The 20,242-nt window shown below is 35.7% G+C and overlaps 1 protein-coding gene across 1 annotated transcript in view; it reads left to right on the top strand.

The window, feature by feature from the left end:
• Positions 1–20,242, top strand: part of ARFGEF1 (ADP ribosylation factor guanine nucleotide exchange factor 1) — a 135,171-nt gene that overhangs the window by 41,303 nt on the left and 73,626 nt on the right. Inside the window, exons 2-7 of the mRNA XM_052651913.1 lie at positions 4,375–4,405; positions 4,931–5,087; positions 6,277–6,423; positions 7,946–8,125; positions 16,214–16,490; positions 19,556–19,666. Of these exons, the coding sequence (XP_052507873.1) occupies positions 4,375–4,405; positions 4,931–5,087; positions 6,277–6,423; positions 7,946–8,125; positions 16,214–16,490; positions 19,556–19,666 (903 nt within the window). The remainder of the gene's footprint in view (positions 1–4,374; positions 4,406–4,930; positions 5,088–6,276; positions 6,424–7,945; positions 8,126–16,213; positions 16,491–19,555; positions 19,667–20,242) is intronic.

Here is a 20,242-nt window from a genome sequence, read left to right as displayed (position 1 = left end):
CTTTTGTTTTAAATCGCTTTGTACTTCATAGCTATCAGTTGTTTATATATGATTTAGTCATAATTTTGTAAATGAATTTTGCAGAGGACCTCCAAGTCCTGAGGAGGCTGCTAAATATATTACAAGGGTAGACGTCCAGGCTGCATTTTTATACCTGTTAATCACCTGGACTCCAGTTGCTCAGAATCCACTGGAACTTTCCACATTCCTGGCAGGTTTTCTTTATGTGTGTATGTGTGCTCCTCAGTTAGCTGTCTCTCCCATTTGCCAGAGTTATTTCAAACCCCAGTCTCCTCCCACCTCCTTAGCCCTTTCTTAGGAGGCCCAGTTACCTATTGCTGTATGGTAGACCAGTCCAAGACTTAGTGATGTGACTCAACGACCATTTTATTATGCTCAGAGTCTCTGTGTGTCAGGAATTCAGGTGAGCCATGTTGCTGCTCCACAGTGTCGGGAGTCTCAGCTGAGAAGACGCAAATGCTGGGGGAGACGTGATTGGCCGAGAACTGGAATCCTCGGGAGGGTTCTTCACTCAACGTGTTTGGTGCCTGGGCTGTGATGACTTGAAAGCTGGACTCAGCTGGTGGTGTTGACTGAACAACTTACATACAGCTTCCCAGTGGCTTGGACTTCCCACATCAGGGCCTTTGTGTTCCATGAGTGGGTGTCTGGAGACCCAGCATTCCAGAATTGGTCAGGAGCTGTTTGGCCTTTTCTGACCTGAATCTTGGTGGTGTTCCCTGTCACTTCCACTGTATGCTGTTGGTTATGAATGAATTTCTGAGGCCAGCCATACGTAAGAAGGATGAAATTAGACTGTCTTCTCTTGGTGAGGTGTGCAAGGTTGCTTTGCAGAAGGGCATGTGGGGGTGGAAAATAAAATAGTGACCATTTTTGAAAATACAGTCTGTCACATTATCTCTTGATCTTCAAATTCATACACCTGAGTGCCTGCTGAATGCTGCCACGTGAACATCCCCATTGCTTAAAACAAGATAATACCAAATTTTCCTCCTCTTCACCTTCACCCCAGCTAGTGCACAGGGAGAAAACTCGTGTCTAAATTAGTGGTACCTTTATTATCCAGTTAGGCAAGCCCCATCTTCTCTTCTTGCTCCTTCTCCTCCTCCTAGATAAATGAGATTGTTTCATTGTTTTTCCTCCCACGATGTCCATGGAATCACATTTACTCATCCCTGGTGTCACAGCTTTTGTTCAAGCCATTATCTCTCTCTTCCATAAATACTGTAACATTCTATTTAATGCCTGTATTTTTGTTTAATCCTTAACTGTATGAAATGTGATGCTAAAGTCATAGGATTGGCTTTGAAAAAGTAAACCTAACACAATATATATACATCCAAAGGCATGTTATTTTTCAAAGTGATCCCTTACATTTATGTAGTATTTTAGAAATGTTTTGTTTAAAATTGCTTAAATGTATAGTCATCTTTAGTCATTGTTGATCCAAATTACTGCTTTTAATTAATCCTATATCATCTTTATAGGTTGGGTTACAGACTTCTTTCAGAATCCAATGAGAGTTACATACTTTTTCTAAAACACTGCTTGCAAACTGACAATTTGCCATGATTTGCAGAAGCACTGAAGTTAAGAACTTTCGTTTTGAGGTCACATACCATTCTTCATGCTTGGCTCCAAACCAGTTGTGGTTAATTGGTGGTTAGACTTTGATTCCTTTTCTAGAGATTTTTTCCTTCTATGAGATTATTCATTTAAAAGAAGGAAGCAGGCAGGAAAGAACTGCAGGCAATGAATTCCACAAATATTTTTGAATACTGGCAGTATTATGATAATCGAAGCATAACCTCCTACAATTACTGTTTTTAAGGAGACAGTACATTGGACGTGTAAGTTTTAATATGTTTATTACAGACTCTTCCATTTGGCTTTGTCTTTCCTTAGATTGGAAGCTTCCCTGGTGGCTCATATGGTAAAAAGTGTCTGCTTGCAATGCGGGAGATCCGGGTTTGATCCCTGGGCTGGGAATATTCCCTGGAGAAGGAAATGGCAACCCACTCCAGTACTCATGCCTGGAAAATTCCATGGATGGAGGAGCCTTGTAGGCTACAGTCCATGGGGTTGCAAAGAGTCAGACAAGATTGAACAACTTCATTTTCACTTTTCCTTAGACTGGGGCTTCCCTTGTGGCTCAGCTGGTAAAGAATCCACCTGCAATGCGGGAGACCTGGGTTCAATCCCTGGTTTGGGAATAACACCTGGAGAAGGGAAAGGCTACCCACTTCAGTATTCTGGCCTAGAGAATTTCATGGACTGTATAGTCCATGGGATCACAAAGAGTCAAACAACTGAGCGACTTTCACTTCACTTCTTTAAATTATCAGTTTGCTTTGAGTAAGTGCTGTTGCTCTGTAAGCTGTAAGACAGTGATGTCATGAGAAGTGAAGTGATGTCATGAGAGGTAGGTGTAAATCACATGTATCGTACGTATGCATTTTAATAGAATTTCTTGAAATCTGTATAAATGTCATTTTGAAGTTTATATTGTACTGTCAGTGGAGGAAAAGAAAACTGCTCAGCAAGTTGATGGAAATCATATTATGAGAGAGAATATTGAATATACTTGGGGAACCAGGTACATAACTTGCATGTGATCAGCTTTTTTTTTTTTAAATAAATCATTCTTTCCTGCTCATTAAACAAGTCCTGTGCCTTATTAACTGTTCTGGTAATTTAATATACTTCGTTTGCAGTAACTTAATGTACCCGAAAGGAGTAAAACTTGTGTTTCTTTTAAAATACTTTAAAATCTATACTTTTCTGCTAATTTACACTGACCTATTTCCTCCAATTTTTAACCTTTTCCTTTTATATATAATATAGTGGTTGTTTCTAAGGTTTTAGAAACATTGTACAAAAATGGTTGTGAAGGGATAGGGCGAGTTAATGGCTAGAGAGAGAATGATTCCTGAAAGAATGTCAGTAATAAAGTGTTATGACTACATATTTAAAACAAACAAATCCAGTGTCTGGTTTTTGTCTTATTTCAGCTCAAGAGTGAGGACTTTTATTATCACATCTGGTATTGTCTAGTTGCGTCGTCTAGTGTTTCCAGAGCAATGTCAGAACTATTTTGCTGTTTGTGGTCATCCTTGTAATGAGTCTGACTTTAATGGGAAAGTATTTCACAGTTAAGCACCAAGTGGTTTTGAATTTGAGTATACTATTTCTTAATTTGATACGTTAGTATTTTGTTTCTTCTGGGTTTTTTTTCTTTAATAATTGAGAATTAATTAGTTTACAGTTGAGCCTTGAACAGTGCAGATTTGAACTGCGTGAGTCCACATGTACATGGATATTTTTCAGTAGTAAATACTGCAGTAGCACACAGTCCTTGGTAGATAGAATCATGGATACAGAGGAACAGCAGAAGTGGAGGGCTGACTGTAATTTAGCCCTCACCTTGTTCAAGGGTCAACTGTACTTCTTGATTCTTCTGTTGAAGGCCAACCTGAAGCAAACTCTTTCCAAGCCCTGATTTATCAGAGAGGCAGTTTCCTTGAATGAGGTGTTACCAGGCATTTATTGCAAGTTAAGAAATATGTTAGTCCATGTAAAACGTAATAGTGCTTATCCCATAGTAAATACTCAATAACTGTGGTTATTATTAATGGTATATTTGAATGCTTTTCTTACAAATTTCCTACAGGTTTAATCAATTAACCAGATTCCTCAATTTATTATTAAATTTAAGGTTATTCTGTGACAGGTACAATTCCTCAAATTTACCTCATCTCTTATGGATATAAATAGCAAAAGGGAAAATTTCCCATTAAACTGGGCATGTGTATATTATAGTGCCTTGTATAGTCATAAGTAGAAAAAATGGTTAAATGTCAACATATCTGTACATGATCAAGAAGTTATAGTCCTGGCCTGATAATCTCCTTGAGATAATCCCAAGGGGGTGTCTTGAGTTATTTTCCTCACTCACATGTGTCTTATATTTTGTCATTTGAATACAGTATACATATTATTCTGTTCTTAATACTAATGCCTCTGGTTAATGCAAATACTAACTTGACCCTCCTCCCCCAAGAAAAAACTACTTTGAGAAAAGGAAATGCTTTGAAAATTAGTAATCTGTAATTTGTACCTATTCTTGTGGTTGTTAATGTATGTTCTTCGTAAGTCTTATAGAATTACATTATTTGTGCAAATGAATACATTTGGCAGCAACAGAGTTTTAGTACCTAATTTTTTTTTGAAATTGTATCCTTCCTGACATCTTATAGAAGTTATAAATTAAAGCCTGTAATCAGATTAGTGAATGATCTTTCTCTTGTCAAGTTTTCTAATGTATGCTTCTTTTCTCCCCCCGCCCCCAACCAGAGGAAATAAAAGCGGAAACTGAAAAGCAGAGGTTTGTGGGTTTTTCTTTCCTTCAGTAAAAATAATTTGCAAACTTATTAGTCTTGGCAAAATAACAATGTAATCATCTCTGTTTGGATGTGGCAGATTTTCTGTATGTGACCTTTATAATAAAATCAATTGTGAAAAAATGATTTTGAGAAATATTATAAACATACTTATAAATACAAAAAGATTTTATAAATAAGGGTATTTCTGAAATACTGTAAGATATGCTTTGTCTTTGCTTAAAGACTGACTCATGTTAAGAAAGATGACTAAATATTTAGTAACCTATATAATTTAAAAATTAATTGTTTAATTAATTAAATAATTTTCTTAAGTTTAGTTATAGCTTTGATGACTAGCTTATGACCTGTAGCAAATCACTTCACTTCTCTGGGCTTTGGTTTCCTCATGGAATATGAGAAAATGAAGATTGGTTTAGCACAGTGCCTTTTAGAATTGGAATTAGAGTGAGAATATCATCAAGATGATGAGTATGATATTCTAATCAAACTCTTCTTTTTTCCTTTAGTCCTCCTCATGGAGAAGCAAAAGCTGGATCAAGCACCCTTCCACCAGTGAAATCAAAGACAAATTTTATTGAAGCAGACAAGTACTTCCTCCCCTTTGAATTGGCATGCCAGTCCAAATGTCCCCGCATAGTCAGTACGTCTCTAGATTGTTTACAGGTATGTATAAAATGGCACTATCTAAAAACCCTCCAATTTGAATGTATTCCTATATATTACAGTTGATGAATAGCTCAGGCATTTTCTGTGAAAGCCTTGATTATTCTTTTTGTGGTAAGAAACTAAATGGTTTCTTACACTCAAGAGAAACAGTAGTTGGAAAAAGATGTTTCTAGGTTAAGGGTAATACAGATCATTAGTTAGCTTAGTGAGAGGCAGTCTTTTCTAAGGTTATTAATAATGAAGGTTAACCTGCTGGTGATTTTGCATACGTCATTATTTGCAGTGATTTTACTAGATGCTTGCTGTTTTATGTAAAGTGGTAGGTTAATACTAACAGTTCAATATTTATACTTACTACAAAACTTTAGCACTGACCTTTTTTATATCAGAAAATTCTTTTTTGTTTTCTATTTTACTTAACACACACAAACGTGCACGTGCGCATGTGTGTATACAGATTCTCTTAGATATTTGTGAGACAAAACTCCAGAGAGAGAGTCCTTCTCTTTTCAGGTATTTTCATGTTTGGGGATTATACCTTTTAAACTAACAATTGAGTGGAAAAAATCATATCCATATGATTTGTTGTTAAGATAGGTTAAGGATAAGTTCATTTGATTTGTGGCCTTGTTTCTCTGAAAAATCAAAATTATAATATCTAAGGCCTTCCTTCCAGGGTTGTAATGATAATGATACATGAACAAATATGTGATACATTGTGGCCAGTGTGTGGAAATTGGGTTTCAGCATATTCACAGATCTAATTTGGAAACAGATTTGGATTGTTTGAGTGTGTTAAGATAGCTTTCACAAAAGCAGTATTAGTAATGTTTGAATAGAAAGCAGTGAGTTGTTACAACTCATCAGAGACAAGTTCTAAGGCCTGCCTTTGTCAAAGTATTGCCTGATGGTTTTGTTATCATTATTTTGCTGTTTTTGTGATTATTACAAGTGTAAATGTTTTCACATGTTTATAGCTAATAAAGCTTTCTTCAGGAAAAGTTGGTATAGCCTTGACTTTTGCTATATCTTAATATTTTTGTGTAAAAGTTTAACATATAATCAATTTGTATATTATAATTTTAATGTGTATTTCATTACTGTGTGTGTGTGTGTGTGTGTGTGTGTGTGTGTGTGTGTATTTGTTAGCTTAATTAGGATCTTTTATCTTCTTTCTTGGTTTCAGAAACTTATTGCTTATGGGCACTTGACTGGCAATGCTCCAGATAGTACAACACCAGGCAAAAAATTAATTGATAGAATTATTGAAACAATTTGTGGCTGTTTCCAAGGTCCTCAAACAGATGAAGGAGTTCAGTTACAAATAATAAAGGTAATTAATTATAAGAACTGAATTTGTTATTCATTATCTGTACTCTTTAAAATCAGAAGCCTTTTACCTTGACTTCCCTGGTGGCTCAGAGGGTAAAGCATCTGCCTACAATGCGGGAGACCCAAGTTTGATCCCTGGGTCAGGAAGATCCCCTGGAGAAGGGCAGCCCACTCCAGTACTCTTACCTAGAAAATCCCATGGACAGAGGAGCATGGTAGGCTATAGTCCATGGGGTCACAAAGAGTCGGACATGACTGAGCGACTTCACATTCACTTTTACCTTGAGAACATTGGGAAAAATCATTTTATGTGCTTTCCAGATAAGATAAAGTTCATTTGGGGGCTTTTTAGATTCTGTTTCAGGGGACTTTATTGTTAAATGCTGAGAGTTCACTAGGCGAAGACTCTTATTTTGAAGGTCCCAATTTAGGCCCCCAGAATCTTCCAGAGCTTTTCAGTTTCTGGCCTGATCTATCTTTTGAGCTTCAGGGCCCCATGTGAAGGCCCCGTGGCCCTTCTGGTTTCTTGTTCTCCTGCCATACCCCTTGTAGTCTGCTTTCTAGTCCCAGGCTTCACCATGTGAAACACTTGTGCACATTTCCCTGCTTCCCTTACCTGTCAGTCTGCTGAACCTGCTCGGGTGATCGTCCTAGGTTTGTGCTCTGATACACCTGGGTCATTAAACTCCTTTAAAGAAAAATCACTCATCTGTGTTTTCAGTCTGCTATGTAAATAATCAATTTTTAATGTTACTGCTAATAGTAGTGGTGGTATGTTGATTTGTCAGCAAAATTCTCTTGTACTATTAGTACTTTAGTTTACATGTATAATGTGTTCCTTTATGTGTGGTTATCACCCCTCTGAGCTTTTCAGTCTCATAGCAGCATTCTCTTCATAAATCATAAAATATCTTGATTCTAAAAAAGCGATCCAGTCTGGCCTCTCACTTGCAGTTTCATGTCAGCTGTGGTTTGTTTAGTATGTGCTCAGTGCTGGCCTGCATAGCACTGAACAGCATATTAATGGAAGGACAAAGATACGAGTCCTTGCTTTTGAGAAATTGAGTAATGTGTGACAGTTCACATAAATTAAAGCTGTTCGTTTTATTGGAGGATTATTTTAAATGTTTTATTTTAAAACAGTTATCTTCAACAATAACAACAGCACACTGAGTTCAGTCTATAAGTTAGATCTCAGAAAAATTTGAAAGTGAATAGGACACAATATGTATTCTGTAAAGTTGACGTTTAGCTCAACAGATACATCATATGAAGCATATATCTGCTATACTATGACAGTATTAATGTTGTGCATTTCAGTAGACTAAAATAATATTTCTGTTAAAATGACACAGTTGATGATATATTTAAGGTAGGTAGAAGCTCTTGTATACTTTACTTTAAAGTGGTAATGGTGTCTGAAAGGTTTAATTCTGATACAAAAATAGCCATGTATTTTTGTACTGAAACTCTGGATGTGAAAAATTGCTTTATCTTTGTTTTCTTTTTCTATTTTTTTTAAGGCTTTACTAACTGCAGTAACATCTCAACACATAGAAATTCATGAAGGAACTGTACTGCAAGCTGTGAGAACATGTTACAATATATATCTAGCAAGCAAAAATCTCATCAATCAGACAACAGCCAAAGCTACTCTCACTCAGATGTTAAATGTTATCTTTGCACGCATGGAAAACCAAGCAGTAAGTATTAAAAAATGAGAGAGATGGTATAGAACACCACAGGCACCAACTATAGAAAAGATTTTGCAAAAATTATAATAAAATCTTTTGTGACTGTGCAGAAAATATCTTTGTTTACAGTTTTATGTACTGGAGATCTGTGGTATTTTGTTTTGACCGGCTTACTGACTTGTTTGGTTTTGGATTAAAATGTTTTGTGTTTTTTTTCTCATCACAAATAGAATTTGAAAGAGATTGATTGGTATCCTGATGGAAGTGTTTATGAAGTGATATTTTTATTGCTCTCAAGCTTAGATCAGTGAATGTAGTTAGAAAGTTACCTAGTTTGATCTATTCTTATAGAAAATTATTCATTGAGCCTTTAAAAAGTGAAATAAATTTCTGTAGTAATGGAACATATTTGGGGAGGAAAGTAAGAGACCAGCAGCTAGAGAATCTTTTTTAATTGTTTCAGTTCAGTTCAATTCAGTCGCTCAGTCATGTCCGACTCTTTGCGACTGCGACCCCATGAATCGCAGCACGCCGGGCCATCCTGTCCATCACCAACTCCCGGAGTTCACTCAGACTCTCGTTCATCGAGTCAGTGGTGCCATCTAGCCATCTTATTCTCTGTTGTCCCCTTCTCCTCCTGCCCCCAATCCCTCCCAGCATCAGAGTCTTTTCCAGTGAGTCAACTCTTCACATGAGGTGGCCTAATTGTTTAGGTCTTCATAATTAAAAACCAACTTCTGACTTTTTATTTTGAACTGATTTTAAACTTAAAAATTGCAGAGGTATTTGCAGAGATTCTCTTTATTCTACTTTTCTTAATACCGATGTCTTGCATAATCATATTACAATGTTGAGAAACAGGAATTTACACTGGTATAATACTATTAAGTACAGTAACCCTGATTACTTGCTTAAAGTGGTATCTTCCAGGTTCCTCTACTGAAAATTTATTCTTTTACATTTAATAAATATCTTGGAGATTCTTTTGCACTCCCCCACACCCAATTTGAGTATCCCTCAGTAGATCTTGTTGGCAACAGTTATTACTGCAATGTTTTCCTGGTGCAGGTTTTTGTTTCCCTCTCCTTATATATTTATTAACCAGAGTTAACTCCCCTTTCATATTTTTTCATTCAGTTTTTAATTTCTATCAGTCTGTATTCATGAGTGTTTATTCTGTGGTTTCTAATCTAATTCTGTTATTTTGTTGCCCCAAATATTCCAGCTTTGGCCTCTGTCCTTTTTGACAAGCCCCTGTCCTTTTTTGAGTACTTCTGGAATCTCAAGTTGTTCCTGGCTCATTTTGAATTTTTTCTGCTTTATTTTTATTTATTTATTTTTTTTTTAGAAACTGATTGAGACCTTTATTTTTTAAAATTGGTTACATACAAACATTTAAACAATGAATATTAATTGAGTGTTTACTCTATGACTGGGCACTGTTCTTAATTCCTTCTATCAAGATTTTTTTTTATAGTTTTTTATTTTTTTAATTTTAAAATCTTTAATTCTTACATGTGTTCCCAAACATGAACCCCCCTCCCACCTCCCTCCCCATAACATCTCTGTGGGTCATCCCCATGCACCAGCCCCAAGCATGCTGTATCCTGCGTCAGACATAGACTGGCGATTCAATTCTTACATGATAGTATACATGATAGAATGCCATTCTCCCAAATCATCCCACCCTCTCCCTCTCCCTCTGAGTCCAAAAGTCCATTACACACAGCTGTGTCTTTTTTCCTGTCTTGCATACAGGGTCGTCATTGCCATCTTTCTAAATTCCATATATATGTGTTAGTATACTGTATTGGTGTTTTTCTTTCTGGCTTACTTCACTCTGTATAATCGGCTCCAGTTTCATCCATCTCATCAGAACTGATTCAAATGAATTCTTTTTAACGGCTGAGTAATACTCCATTGTGTATATGTACCACAGCTTTCTTATCCATTCATCTGCTGATGGACATCTAGGTTGTTTCCATGTCCTGGCTATTATAAACAGTGCTGCGATGAACATTGGGGTACATGTGTCTCTTTCAATTCTGGTTTCCTTGGTGTGTATGCCCAGCAGTGGGATTGCTGGGTCATAAGAGAGTTCTATTTGCAATTTTTTAAGGAATCTCCACACTGTTCTCCATAGTGGCTGTACTAGTTTGCATTCCCACCAACAGTGTAGGAGGGTTCCCTTTTCTCCACACCCTCTCCAGCATTTATTGCTTGCAGATTTTTGGATCGCAGCCATTCTGACTGGTGTGAAGTGGTACCTCATTGTGGTTTTGATTTGCATTTCTCTGATAATGAGTGATGTTGAGCATCTTTTCATGTGTTTGTTAGCCATCCGTATGTCGTCTTTGGAGAAATGTCTATTTAGTTCTTTGGCCCATTTTTTGATTGGGTCGTTTATTTTTCTGGAATTGAGCTGCATAAGTTGCTTGTATATTTTTGAGATTAGTTGTTTGTCAGTTGCTTCATTTGCTATTATTTTCTCCCATTCAGAAGGCTGTCTTTTCACCTTGCTTATATTTTCCTTTGTTGTGCAGAAGCTTTTAATTTTAATTAGGTCCCATTTGTTTATTTTTGCTTTTATTTCCAGAATTCTGGGAGGTGGATCATAGAGGATCCTGCTGTGATTTATGTCTGAGAGTGTTTTGCCTATGTTCTCCTCTAGGAGTTTTATAGTTTCTGGTCTTACATTTAGATCTTTAATCCATTTTGAGTTTATTTTTGTGTGTGGTGTTAGAAAGTGATCTAGTTTCATTCTTTTACAAGTGGTTGACCAGTTTTCCCAGCACCACTTGTTAAAGAGATTGTCTTTACTCCATTGTATATTCTTGCCTCCTTTGTCAAAGATAAGGTGTCCATATGTGTGTGGATTTATCTCTGGGCTTTCTATTTTGTTCCATTGATCTATATGTCTGTCTTTGTGCCAGTACCATACTGTTTTGATGACTGTGGCTTTGTAGTAGAGCCTGAAGTCAGGCAAGTTGATTCCTCCAGTTCCATTCTTCTTTCTCAAGATTGCTTTGGCAATTCGAGGTTTTTTGTATTTCCATACAGATCTTGAAATTATTTGTTCTAGTTCTGTGAAAAATATGGCTGGTAGCTTGATAGGGATTGCATTGAATTTGTAAATTGCTTTGGTAGTATACTCATTTTCACTATATTGATTCTTCCGATCCATGAACATGGTATATTTCTCCATCTATTAGTGTCCTCTTTGATTTCTTTCATCAGTGTTTTATAGTTTTCTATATATAGGTCTTTAGTTTCTTTGGGTAGATATATTCCTAAGTATTTTATTCTTTTTGTTGCAGTGATGAATGGAATTGTTTCCTTAGTTTCTTTTTCTACTTTTTCATTATTGGTGTATAGGAATGCAAGGGATTTCTGTGTGTTGATTTTATATCCTGCAACTTTACTATATTCATTGATGAGCTCTAGTAATTTTCTGGTGGAGTCTTTAGGGTTTTCCATGTAGAGGATCATGTCATCTGCAAACAGTGAGAGTTTTACTTCTTCTTTTCCAATTTGGATTCCTTTTATTTCTTTTTCTGCTCTGATTGCTGTGGCCAAAACTTCCAGAACTATGTTGAATAGTAGCGGTGAAAGTGGACACCCTTATCTTGTTCCTGACTTTAGGGGAAATGCTTTCAATTTTTCACCATTGAGGATAATGTTTGCTGTGGGTTTGTCATATATAGCTTTTATTATGTTGAGGTATGTTCCTTCTATTCCTGCTTTCTGGAGAGTTTTTATCATAAATGGATGTTGAATTTTGTCAAAGGCCTTCTCTGCATCTATTGAGATAATCATATGGTTTTTATTTTTCAATTTGTTAATGTGGTGAATTACATTGATTGATTTGTGGATATTGAAGAATCCTTGCATCCCTGGGATAAAGCCCACTTGGTCATGGTGTATGATCTTTTTAGTGTGTTGTTGGATTCTGATTGCTAGAATTTTGTTGAGGATTTTTGCATCTATGTTCATCAGTGATATTGGCCTGTAGTTTTCTTTTTTTGTGACATCTTTGTCAGGTTTTGGTATTAGGGTGATGGTGGCCTCATAGAATGAGTTTGGAAGTTTACCTTCCTCTGCAATTTTCTGGAAGAGTTTGAGTAGGATAGGTGTTAGCTCTTCTCGAAATTTTTGGTAGAATTCAGCTGTGAAGCCGTCTGGACCTGGGCTTTTGTTTGCTGGAAGATTTCTGATTACAGTTTCAATTTCCGTGCTTGTGATGGGTCTGTTAAGATTTTCTATTTCTTCCTGGTTCAGTTTTGGAAAATTGTACTTTTCTAAGAATTTGTCCATTTCTTCCACGTTGTCCATTTTATTGGCATACAACTGCTGATAGTAGTCTCTTATGATCCTTTGTATTTCTGTGTTGTCTGTTGTGATCTCTCCATTTTCATTTCTAATTTTATTGATTTGATTTTTCTCTCTTTGCTTCTTGATGAGTCTGGCTAGTGGTTTGTCAATTTTATTTATCCTTTCAAAGAACCAGCTTTTGGCTTTGTTGATTTTTGCTATCTGGAGTAGTAGACACATAAACAGGGAGCCCTGGCTCCTTTGAATGGTAATAGGAACCAAAATCTGAGGTCTAGGTGTGTTCGTTGCAGCTGGGTTGTTATTGCTTCCCTCTCAGCAGATTGAACTAGGAAATACATGTGTGCATACTAACTACCCACCCTACCCTACCTCCCCCACATCTGTATGTGACTACACATCCATATGTATTAAAACTTATGTGTTCATACTGATACTTCTAATTCCAATACCACAGGGTTCATTGCAGCCTCCTCTCTTTATTTGTAACTTCTCTTTATACAGTGAGATAAAAGGCTTTCATTTTCTGTGATAAACATTATTTGTTCAGGCCTATTACATACATATGATAGTTTTTTAATTGCTGACTCATTCCACTGTGAGAAGCAAATTTATAACATTATAACATTTTTTTTTTTTGTCTTCTGCCTTATAGTATCTATCCATTTAGAGTGGTTCCCAGAGTTACTTAGGTTAGTTCTTTTCTTCTCCATACTCTTCAATGGTATAATATTATTACTTTATAATACAGTTAAGTTCATTTATTACTGCCTGTTTTCCATTTCAGTACCCCTCACGTTCTGGTTTAATTGCTTGCTTGTTTTTTAAGTAATTTAAACCCTACTGTGCCTTAAGAGGTAGAGATCTACAGAAGGTCTGCTCATTCTTACCATGCCAGTCCTCTCCCTCCTGCCTTTCCTCCTCTTGGATGTAGCTCATCTCTGTGGTTTTTGGTTTATCCTTCTGCATTTCTTGAGCACAAGTGAGCACATGTATGTATGGTTTCATGTATCACCTTCTGTACATATCTATCACTGCATAGCAGATCACCTCAAACTTCAGCTGCTTAAACCTCATAGTTTAGCTGCTCATCTCTTATAGTTTCTGAGGGTCCAGAACCCGAGTGTCTTAGCTGGTGGCTGTGGCTTGGATTTCACATGAGGTTGCAGTTAGTTGGCTGTGTGGATCACAGTATTAACTGGGGATGGGGTCATTTAAAGCCTTTACTGGGCTAGAGAATGAGAAGAGAGAGGAACAAGGCAGAAGCCATTATACATTGTCTGTCTCATGATCTGAAGTATCACCCAGACCACCCTGGCACGGTGTGGGAGGGAACTGTACTGGGGAAGTGAGGGTCGGAAGTGGAGATGGCTGGTGGCCGTCCTGGGAAGACTGGCTTCCACACTGCTCTGGATACTCTTTCCTACTTTACTTTTTTCAGTCAGCAGTATTTCCTGGAAAGCATTCCATGTCTGTCCTTTAAGAACTTCCTCATTCTTTTTGACTGATGGTATAGTACTCAAGGATGTACCATAGTCTATTCAGTCACTCTTCCTGTGTTTTAGATTATTAGCATTGGATTATTGCTCATATTTTACAACCACAAAAAATAGTTTTGATGCTTTTTGAGGAACCACTACAGTATTGTAAAGTAATTAGCCTCCAATTAAAATAAATAAATTTATATGGAAAAAAAGAAGTGAATGAGACTAACTTTATCACTTTTTAATGACTCGATCAGCAAATTATGCTGTGTTCTTTTTATTTTCTTGGCACTGTTCTTATTCTCAGTTATACAGTGCTGGACAAAACCAGCACTGAATGGACATTACTCTCAAAGAGCTTAAAATCTGTGGAGAATAGAGGGAAAAGTGAGTTTTAAATAATCACACAAATAAATATATAACTGAATTATGATAAAGGCTATGAACATGTGTCAAGTCATGAAGCATATTTACTTCTGTGCTATGGATAATTAGAGAAAAGTAGGAAAGGGAAGAGAGTGAAAATTAAAAGGGGGACAGAGTGATTTTCCATGTATCCTAAAATATGCTAAGCTGGATGTGTAATTCATTTATATATATAACTGATAACTTTTCCTCACCTTTCCAAATAAAATCACTGTAAAGTGTTCACTTCTAAAATTTTTAAGGAGAAAATGCTAGTTTCTTTCTCTAGAGTGGTCGTCTTCAACTGGAGGTGCCCAAAGCCACATTTGAAACACTTGCTGGGGTGAGTCATGACCTGTCATGGACTGGGATGTTGCTAAATTCTGTTCAGTACACCAGCCAGTGTCCACCCCATCCCAGCTCCACTCACATATAATAAAGGATCATCTGATTCAAATGTCAGTCGTACTGATAGTGAGAAATCCTGCTCTAGAAAGTGTGAGAGTATATAGAAAATGTTTAAAGTGTGAGAATATATAGAAAATGTTTAAAGGTTATTTTCAGTACCCTTTCTAGGGTTTATACAAGTCTGGGATAAGTAGAAGAAAGCTAGAATGCAACACTGTGCTTGTCTGTAGTTCCAAAACGTGTGCTTACCCTACTAAACCGTAGTACAAATTAGCTGAGGTTAGGCTGAGGGTGAAATTGGACTGCAGGTCACAGGTTCCTCACTGTTAATTTGGAAGTTGACTTTCTCATAAATGGGCTAAAGCTTTGGTTTGAGAAGTCTCTTCTGATTCTGTGTGCAACTCGTCATGCCCATTTCCTTATCTGTAAAACAAGGGAGTTAGATGATGTTGATTATAAGTCTCTTCCTACCTTTTGAGCATTAAAATATTTTAATTCAACTTTAATTTATAAATTCATATAACTAATTCTGATATTTCTACATAACCTAGAATTTTTAATTTTTTAAATTAATTTTTATTGGAATATAGTTGCTTCACATGTTATGTTAATTTCTGCTGTACAACAAAGTGAATCAAAAAGAAAAAAAAGAATATATATATACACACACATATTCCCTCTTTTTTAGTTTTATGATACACATAACCTGGAACGTTACTAGAAGTATGAAATGTTCATATTTGACACTGTAAAGTATTTATCTTTGTGGAAATTAATTCTGTGAGAATGTTTCTTAATGGTCATGAAGACCAAAAGAGATGTGTCTAAAAGCAATAAAGTGCTAAAAAAATGAAACCCTGTGATCTTGATTATTACTGTTCTTAGCATCCTGTAAGTGAGCTAGTTTTACACGTGGTATTATATACATAAAAATGACAGGTCTCCTAAATAAAACTGGAACATTTATAGATAGTTTTTTCATTCTTTAAATGACTGGTCAGAGGCATTTAAGTACTTACTGCCATTTTATTTATTCACTGTAATTTTATTATCTTTAATACATTTGACAAGGTGACAGAAGAACATACTACAGAAAGGTATTCACTGAAAAGTTCCCTCCACTTTCCTAACTTGTATCCCCTATAGGTAACCATTATTACTAGCTTCTTATATATATTTGTCTAGACTCTGTTTCTGTATATGTAAGTAAAAATGAATGTGTGTGTATTTTATTTCCCCGTCTACATTTTTTCTCCCTTAGTGAAACTTTTATTTGATTTTAAGTAAGTCTGCTTTTCTGTTGGCAACAATCTAGTTATCATCCTAAGGTTATTTTTAAAAATTTGTTTTTTCTTTTAAGTAATACATTTACATTATTTAAACACCAAAAATATTGACAAGAGGATATAGTGAAAGACGTCCATCTCTGTTCTTATTGCCAAATACAGGAAACTGTTTTCTTTCTTTGCAGTTGCAGGAAGCCAAACAAATGGAAAAAGAAAGGCATCGACAGCACCACCATCTGTTGCAGTCTCCAGTAAGCCATCATGAGCCTGAATCACCTCAACTCAGATACTTGCCACCTCAGACTGTTGACCACATATCCCAAGAACACGAAGGGGACCTTGATCCCCAGACAAATGATGTGGACAAAAGCCTTCAGGATGATACAGAGCCCGAAAATGGATCTGATATTTCCAGTGCAGAAAATGAGCAGACTGAAGCTGATCAGGCAACTGCAGCTGAAAGTAATCTTTTTGAGAAAGTGTTTGTGGGGGTGGGGAGTGTGTATTAAGGGAAGAATGTAGGAAGGCAATTCTGGTAAAGAAATGTGAAAAGAGTAATACGACCTAATGGATATCGGACACATTGTAGTAATTGTGGACTTTTTCCAGCCTAGTCGGTAAAGTTAATTTCACTTCAGCCCATAAGACATCTATTAGCGATATTATGCATTCATTAGTATTTCACAAGCATGATGATTTACAGATGGGTTTGGAGGAGATATGTTGCTAACGAGGGTCATAAATGTCTGTGAGCGTGTTATGTAGGCGCTTCAGGTTTCTTAAAATTAGTTTATAGCAAACAGGAGACCTGTTTATTTGTAAGGTTTTCTGGAATGTGACTGAAAATTTTAGGACATCATTTTAAACTCACAAAATACTGTTGTCAAAAGAGTACTGAAATTAAATATGAAAAGAAATCTTGTGAGTAACCACCTGACATATAAAAATACTTATTTTTAAATCCTGACATGTAATAGTCAATGATATTTAGATATTCTCTGGCAGTGTTTTTTCTAAGTGTACTTATTTATAAGAAAAAGGTTACAAGATTACAAAAATTAAACTGTATTTATTTATATTACAAATTTGTTTCTCTAAAGATAATCACATGCAATCATTTTTCCCCTCAAACATTGTTCTCAGCTTTAGCTATTCTATAAAATTGCCAGGCAGTGAGTTTCTTCCCTTCATCCCTCCTTAGCTTAATGTCAAAAAATGATGGAAATTGTTACCTTTCCAATAGAGTTAGGATGGTTAGGGTTTAGTTACAGTTCATGTGAATTCTGTTTTCACTTTCCTTTGAGGAAAATCTTCTATTGTAATTTTCAACTCTTGACTTTTTTAAACCACATCTTTTCTGTAACAGTGGCATGAACATTGGCAGTGGCATGAATAGGTGGCTTTTTACTCTCTTGTGCTTTATTTAGTGTTTATTTGTTTATTTTAAAAGGGACACTTTTGATAAACCAAGCATTCTCAGTATTCATGCTAATAGTAAATCCATACTGCCTATAATATGATTTACGTTTTTCTAGTCTGCCCTTGATAAAATTTCCCCTTCTTTCACTGTAAACTGATAAAGGGGCTGATTCAAAGAGCTGATCTATAAGAAAGCTGCAACTTTATTTATTCTTCCGTTTCTTCATCCATGCTTTCAGCAAACATTGATTCCACATACTATGTCCCAGCCACTGTGCTAGGAATTGGGGGTTAGAAAGCTGGTAAAGGTGTAGCCATTGCTCTTAGGGTGTCTGTCATCTGCCTGGAAGGTCAGGCGTGTATAAATGAGTTATACCCTGCAAGCGGCATGCGTGAGATAATTCTGTCGAGGAAAGTTAGGAGGTACTTTTGTAGAGAAAGTGATGTTTTAGCTGGATCTTGTTCGGGTAAAGGTAGGAGTTGACTGGCTAGAAAATTTAGGAAGTTTTCTAATAGAAAGAACAGCATAGGCCAAGACCCAAGGAATGGAAGCACCTACTGTGTAGTAGATACCGCTCTAGGTGCTTTCAGGATGCAGAGCTACAAATACAACATAATTCCTGCATCATTTTGTGATTACTTTGACTTTAAAGGTGTTTTTCTCCCTGTAGCTGCATAAATGAAAATTTTGCCTGTGAGCTATTGGTTCAGAGTGCATGCTCTAGAGTGGGGTCACCTGCTTTGAATCACATCTCTGACACTTCCTGGCTATGTGACTTCAGCCATAACAGTTAACTTCTGTAATGGTTTCCCATGTGTAATAAATATTTTTCACTATTACTTTAATCTGTTTCTGTCAAATGACTTAAAAGAGAATTGACTTTTGATTCACTAATCATTTTGTGCAAAATTTAGTGACTATATTTAGTTACATTGAAACTATTAATTTTTAGACTCTTGGTAATAATTTTAGCCAAGTAGAGTGCAGAAACACACACCTTAAGAGTGATGGAAAGATTATCTCTCAAGACATTTATGTTTTTACTCCACGGAAGAATCTAAATGTTGTTGTATTGAATTTTTTGTAAAGTTACTGACTTGACATGCTTATTTATCAAATTTCTTATGTGACATTCAGTATTTTGCAGAATGCGGCAAACAGTAGATTAGGAGCAGTGAACAGCAGGAAGAATGGACTTCTGGAAGCCAGAATATAAGTAGTGGTTTTATCGTAGGGTGAGTGGAGATCAGGGTGTGTAGACAGTGGCACTGTCAGCTCACATGCGGTCTGAGGCTGTTTGGTGTAGGGCAGTGGCTCCCAGAACAGGGTCCCAGTTCCCAAAGCAGCACAAAGTGCTGGTTGAGCCTTCCGGAGATACTTTCAGCATTTCAGAAAACCCAGTGGAAATCCTATTTTTATCTGCAGTAGTCTGTACAGGCTTGCCAGCTATATCAAGTTCTATTAGTTTCTTGTGTGTTCAGAATTTCTGATTGGCAGTTATATCTGTTTTCAATTAGTGTTAAATTGAGGGATGAATTCTTTTTTACTTATTATATTTAGTTTTATTAATACATTGGATATGTGGAGTCTGTTGGGGAAGAAATAGTAAGGAAGGGCCCAGATAGCCCTGTCTCTGGTTCTTCAGTGACCCTGTTACATTAGAGCACAGTAATGAGCTTGTTGTTATTGGTGGGTCTCATTAATCAAAACAAGGTTTAATTACATTTAATATTATTTGATTAGCATGTGGGACATGTTAGAAATGTTTCCTTCAGAATACTTTAAAATTTTTTGATTTTTAAAGGATTAATGTAAACTATAGGATTAAAGGATTAGTCTTCTAGAAAACTTGAAGTTGAATAATTATTTAATATTAATAGCTTGTCAAATGAATAATTTTTGAAGTTGACTTGAAATTATAAAACATTTAAAAATATGGTTTGGTTAAAATATTGAAGATTTAAAGAATAATTGCATTGAGTTTCATATACCTATTTGATTTTTTTCCTTTTATTCTTAATTTCTTAGGTTTTTTCCATTATAAATGTTTAGTAAAAATTTCTAAAAAGCTAAAATAATATTTTCTTAATTTTTCTCTCTTTTAAAGCATTGTCTAAAAATGATATATTATATGATGGAGAAAACCATGACTGTGAGGAAAAGCCACAAGACATTGTACAGAGCATTGTAGAAGAAATGGTGAACATTGTTGTTGGAGGTAGTGTATCTGACTTGAAATTAATTTATTCTGTCTTATGTTATTTTATCTAACAGTGGAGATAGTTTTTATGTTGTGTGGAACAAAAAAGGCTAAAATTGTATGCAGAAAAAATTTTTAAGTGTCTTTGCTTATAAAAGAGTAATTCCTTTTTCTCCAGTTTCAGTGATAATTTTTTAAAAAGTAAAAATCCACTATTTCCACTGCATTAAAAAAAGTTGATACCATTTTTTTTATTATTGTTATTTTTCATTTGGTGGGATACAGGCAGGGTATATTCTTCATCCTCCTAAATATGCTAAGCTTTATAAATTAGAAAATGTTTAAATTTATTTGGTTTTTAGTATTTTATATCTTTGAAAAAATTGTGATTTTTTTATACCTTTATTATTACGACCAAGTCATAATATAGGGTATAGGGTCAAGTCCTACCATGTGGATTGTATTATAAAAAATTTATAAAGTCTCTTAGGAATTTCACTCACTTTTTTTGTAAACAATATAGATTTATAGATAGCATTAGATTCAAGACCAATCCATTGAAGCTTATTTAATTCTTGTATCTTGCATAGGACT

The sequence above is a fragment of the Budorcas taxicolor genome, chromosome 14 (assembly GCF_023091745.1).
Source record: "Budorcas taxicolor isolate Tak-1 chromosome 14, Takin1.1, whole genome shotgun sequence".
Taxonomy (NCBI): domain Eukaryota; kingdom Metazoa; phylum Chordata; class Mammalia; order Artiodactyla; family Bovidae; genus Budorcas; species Budorcas taxicolor.
Note: the sequence above shows the minus strand (reverse complement) of the source record. Positions and strands in the feature narration are given on the sequence as shown.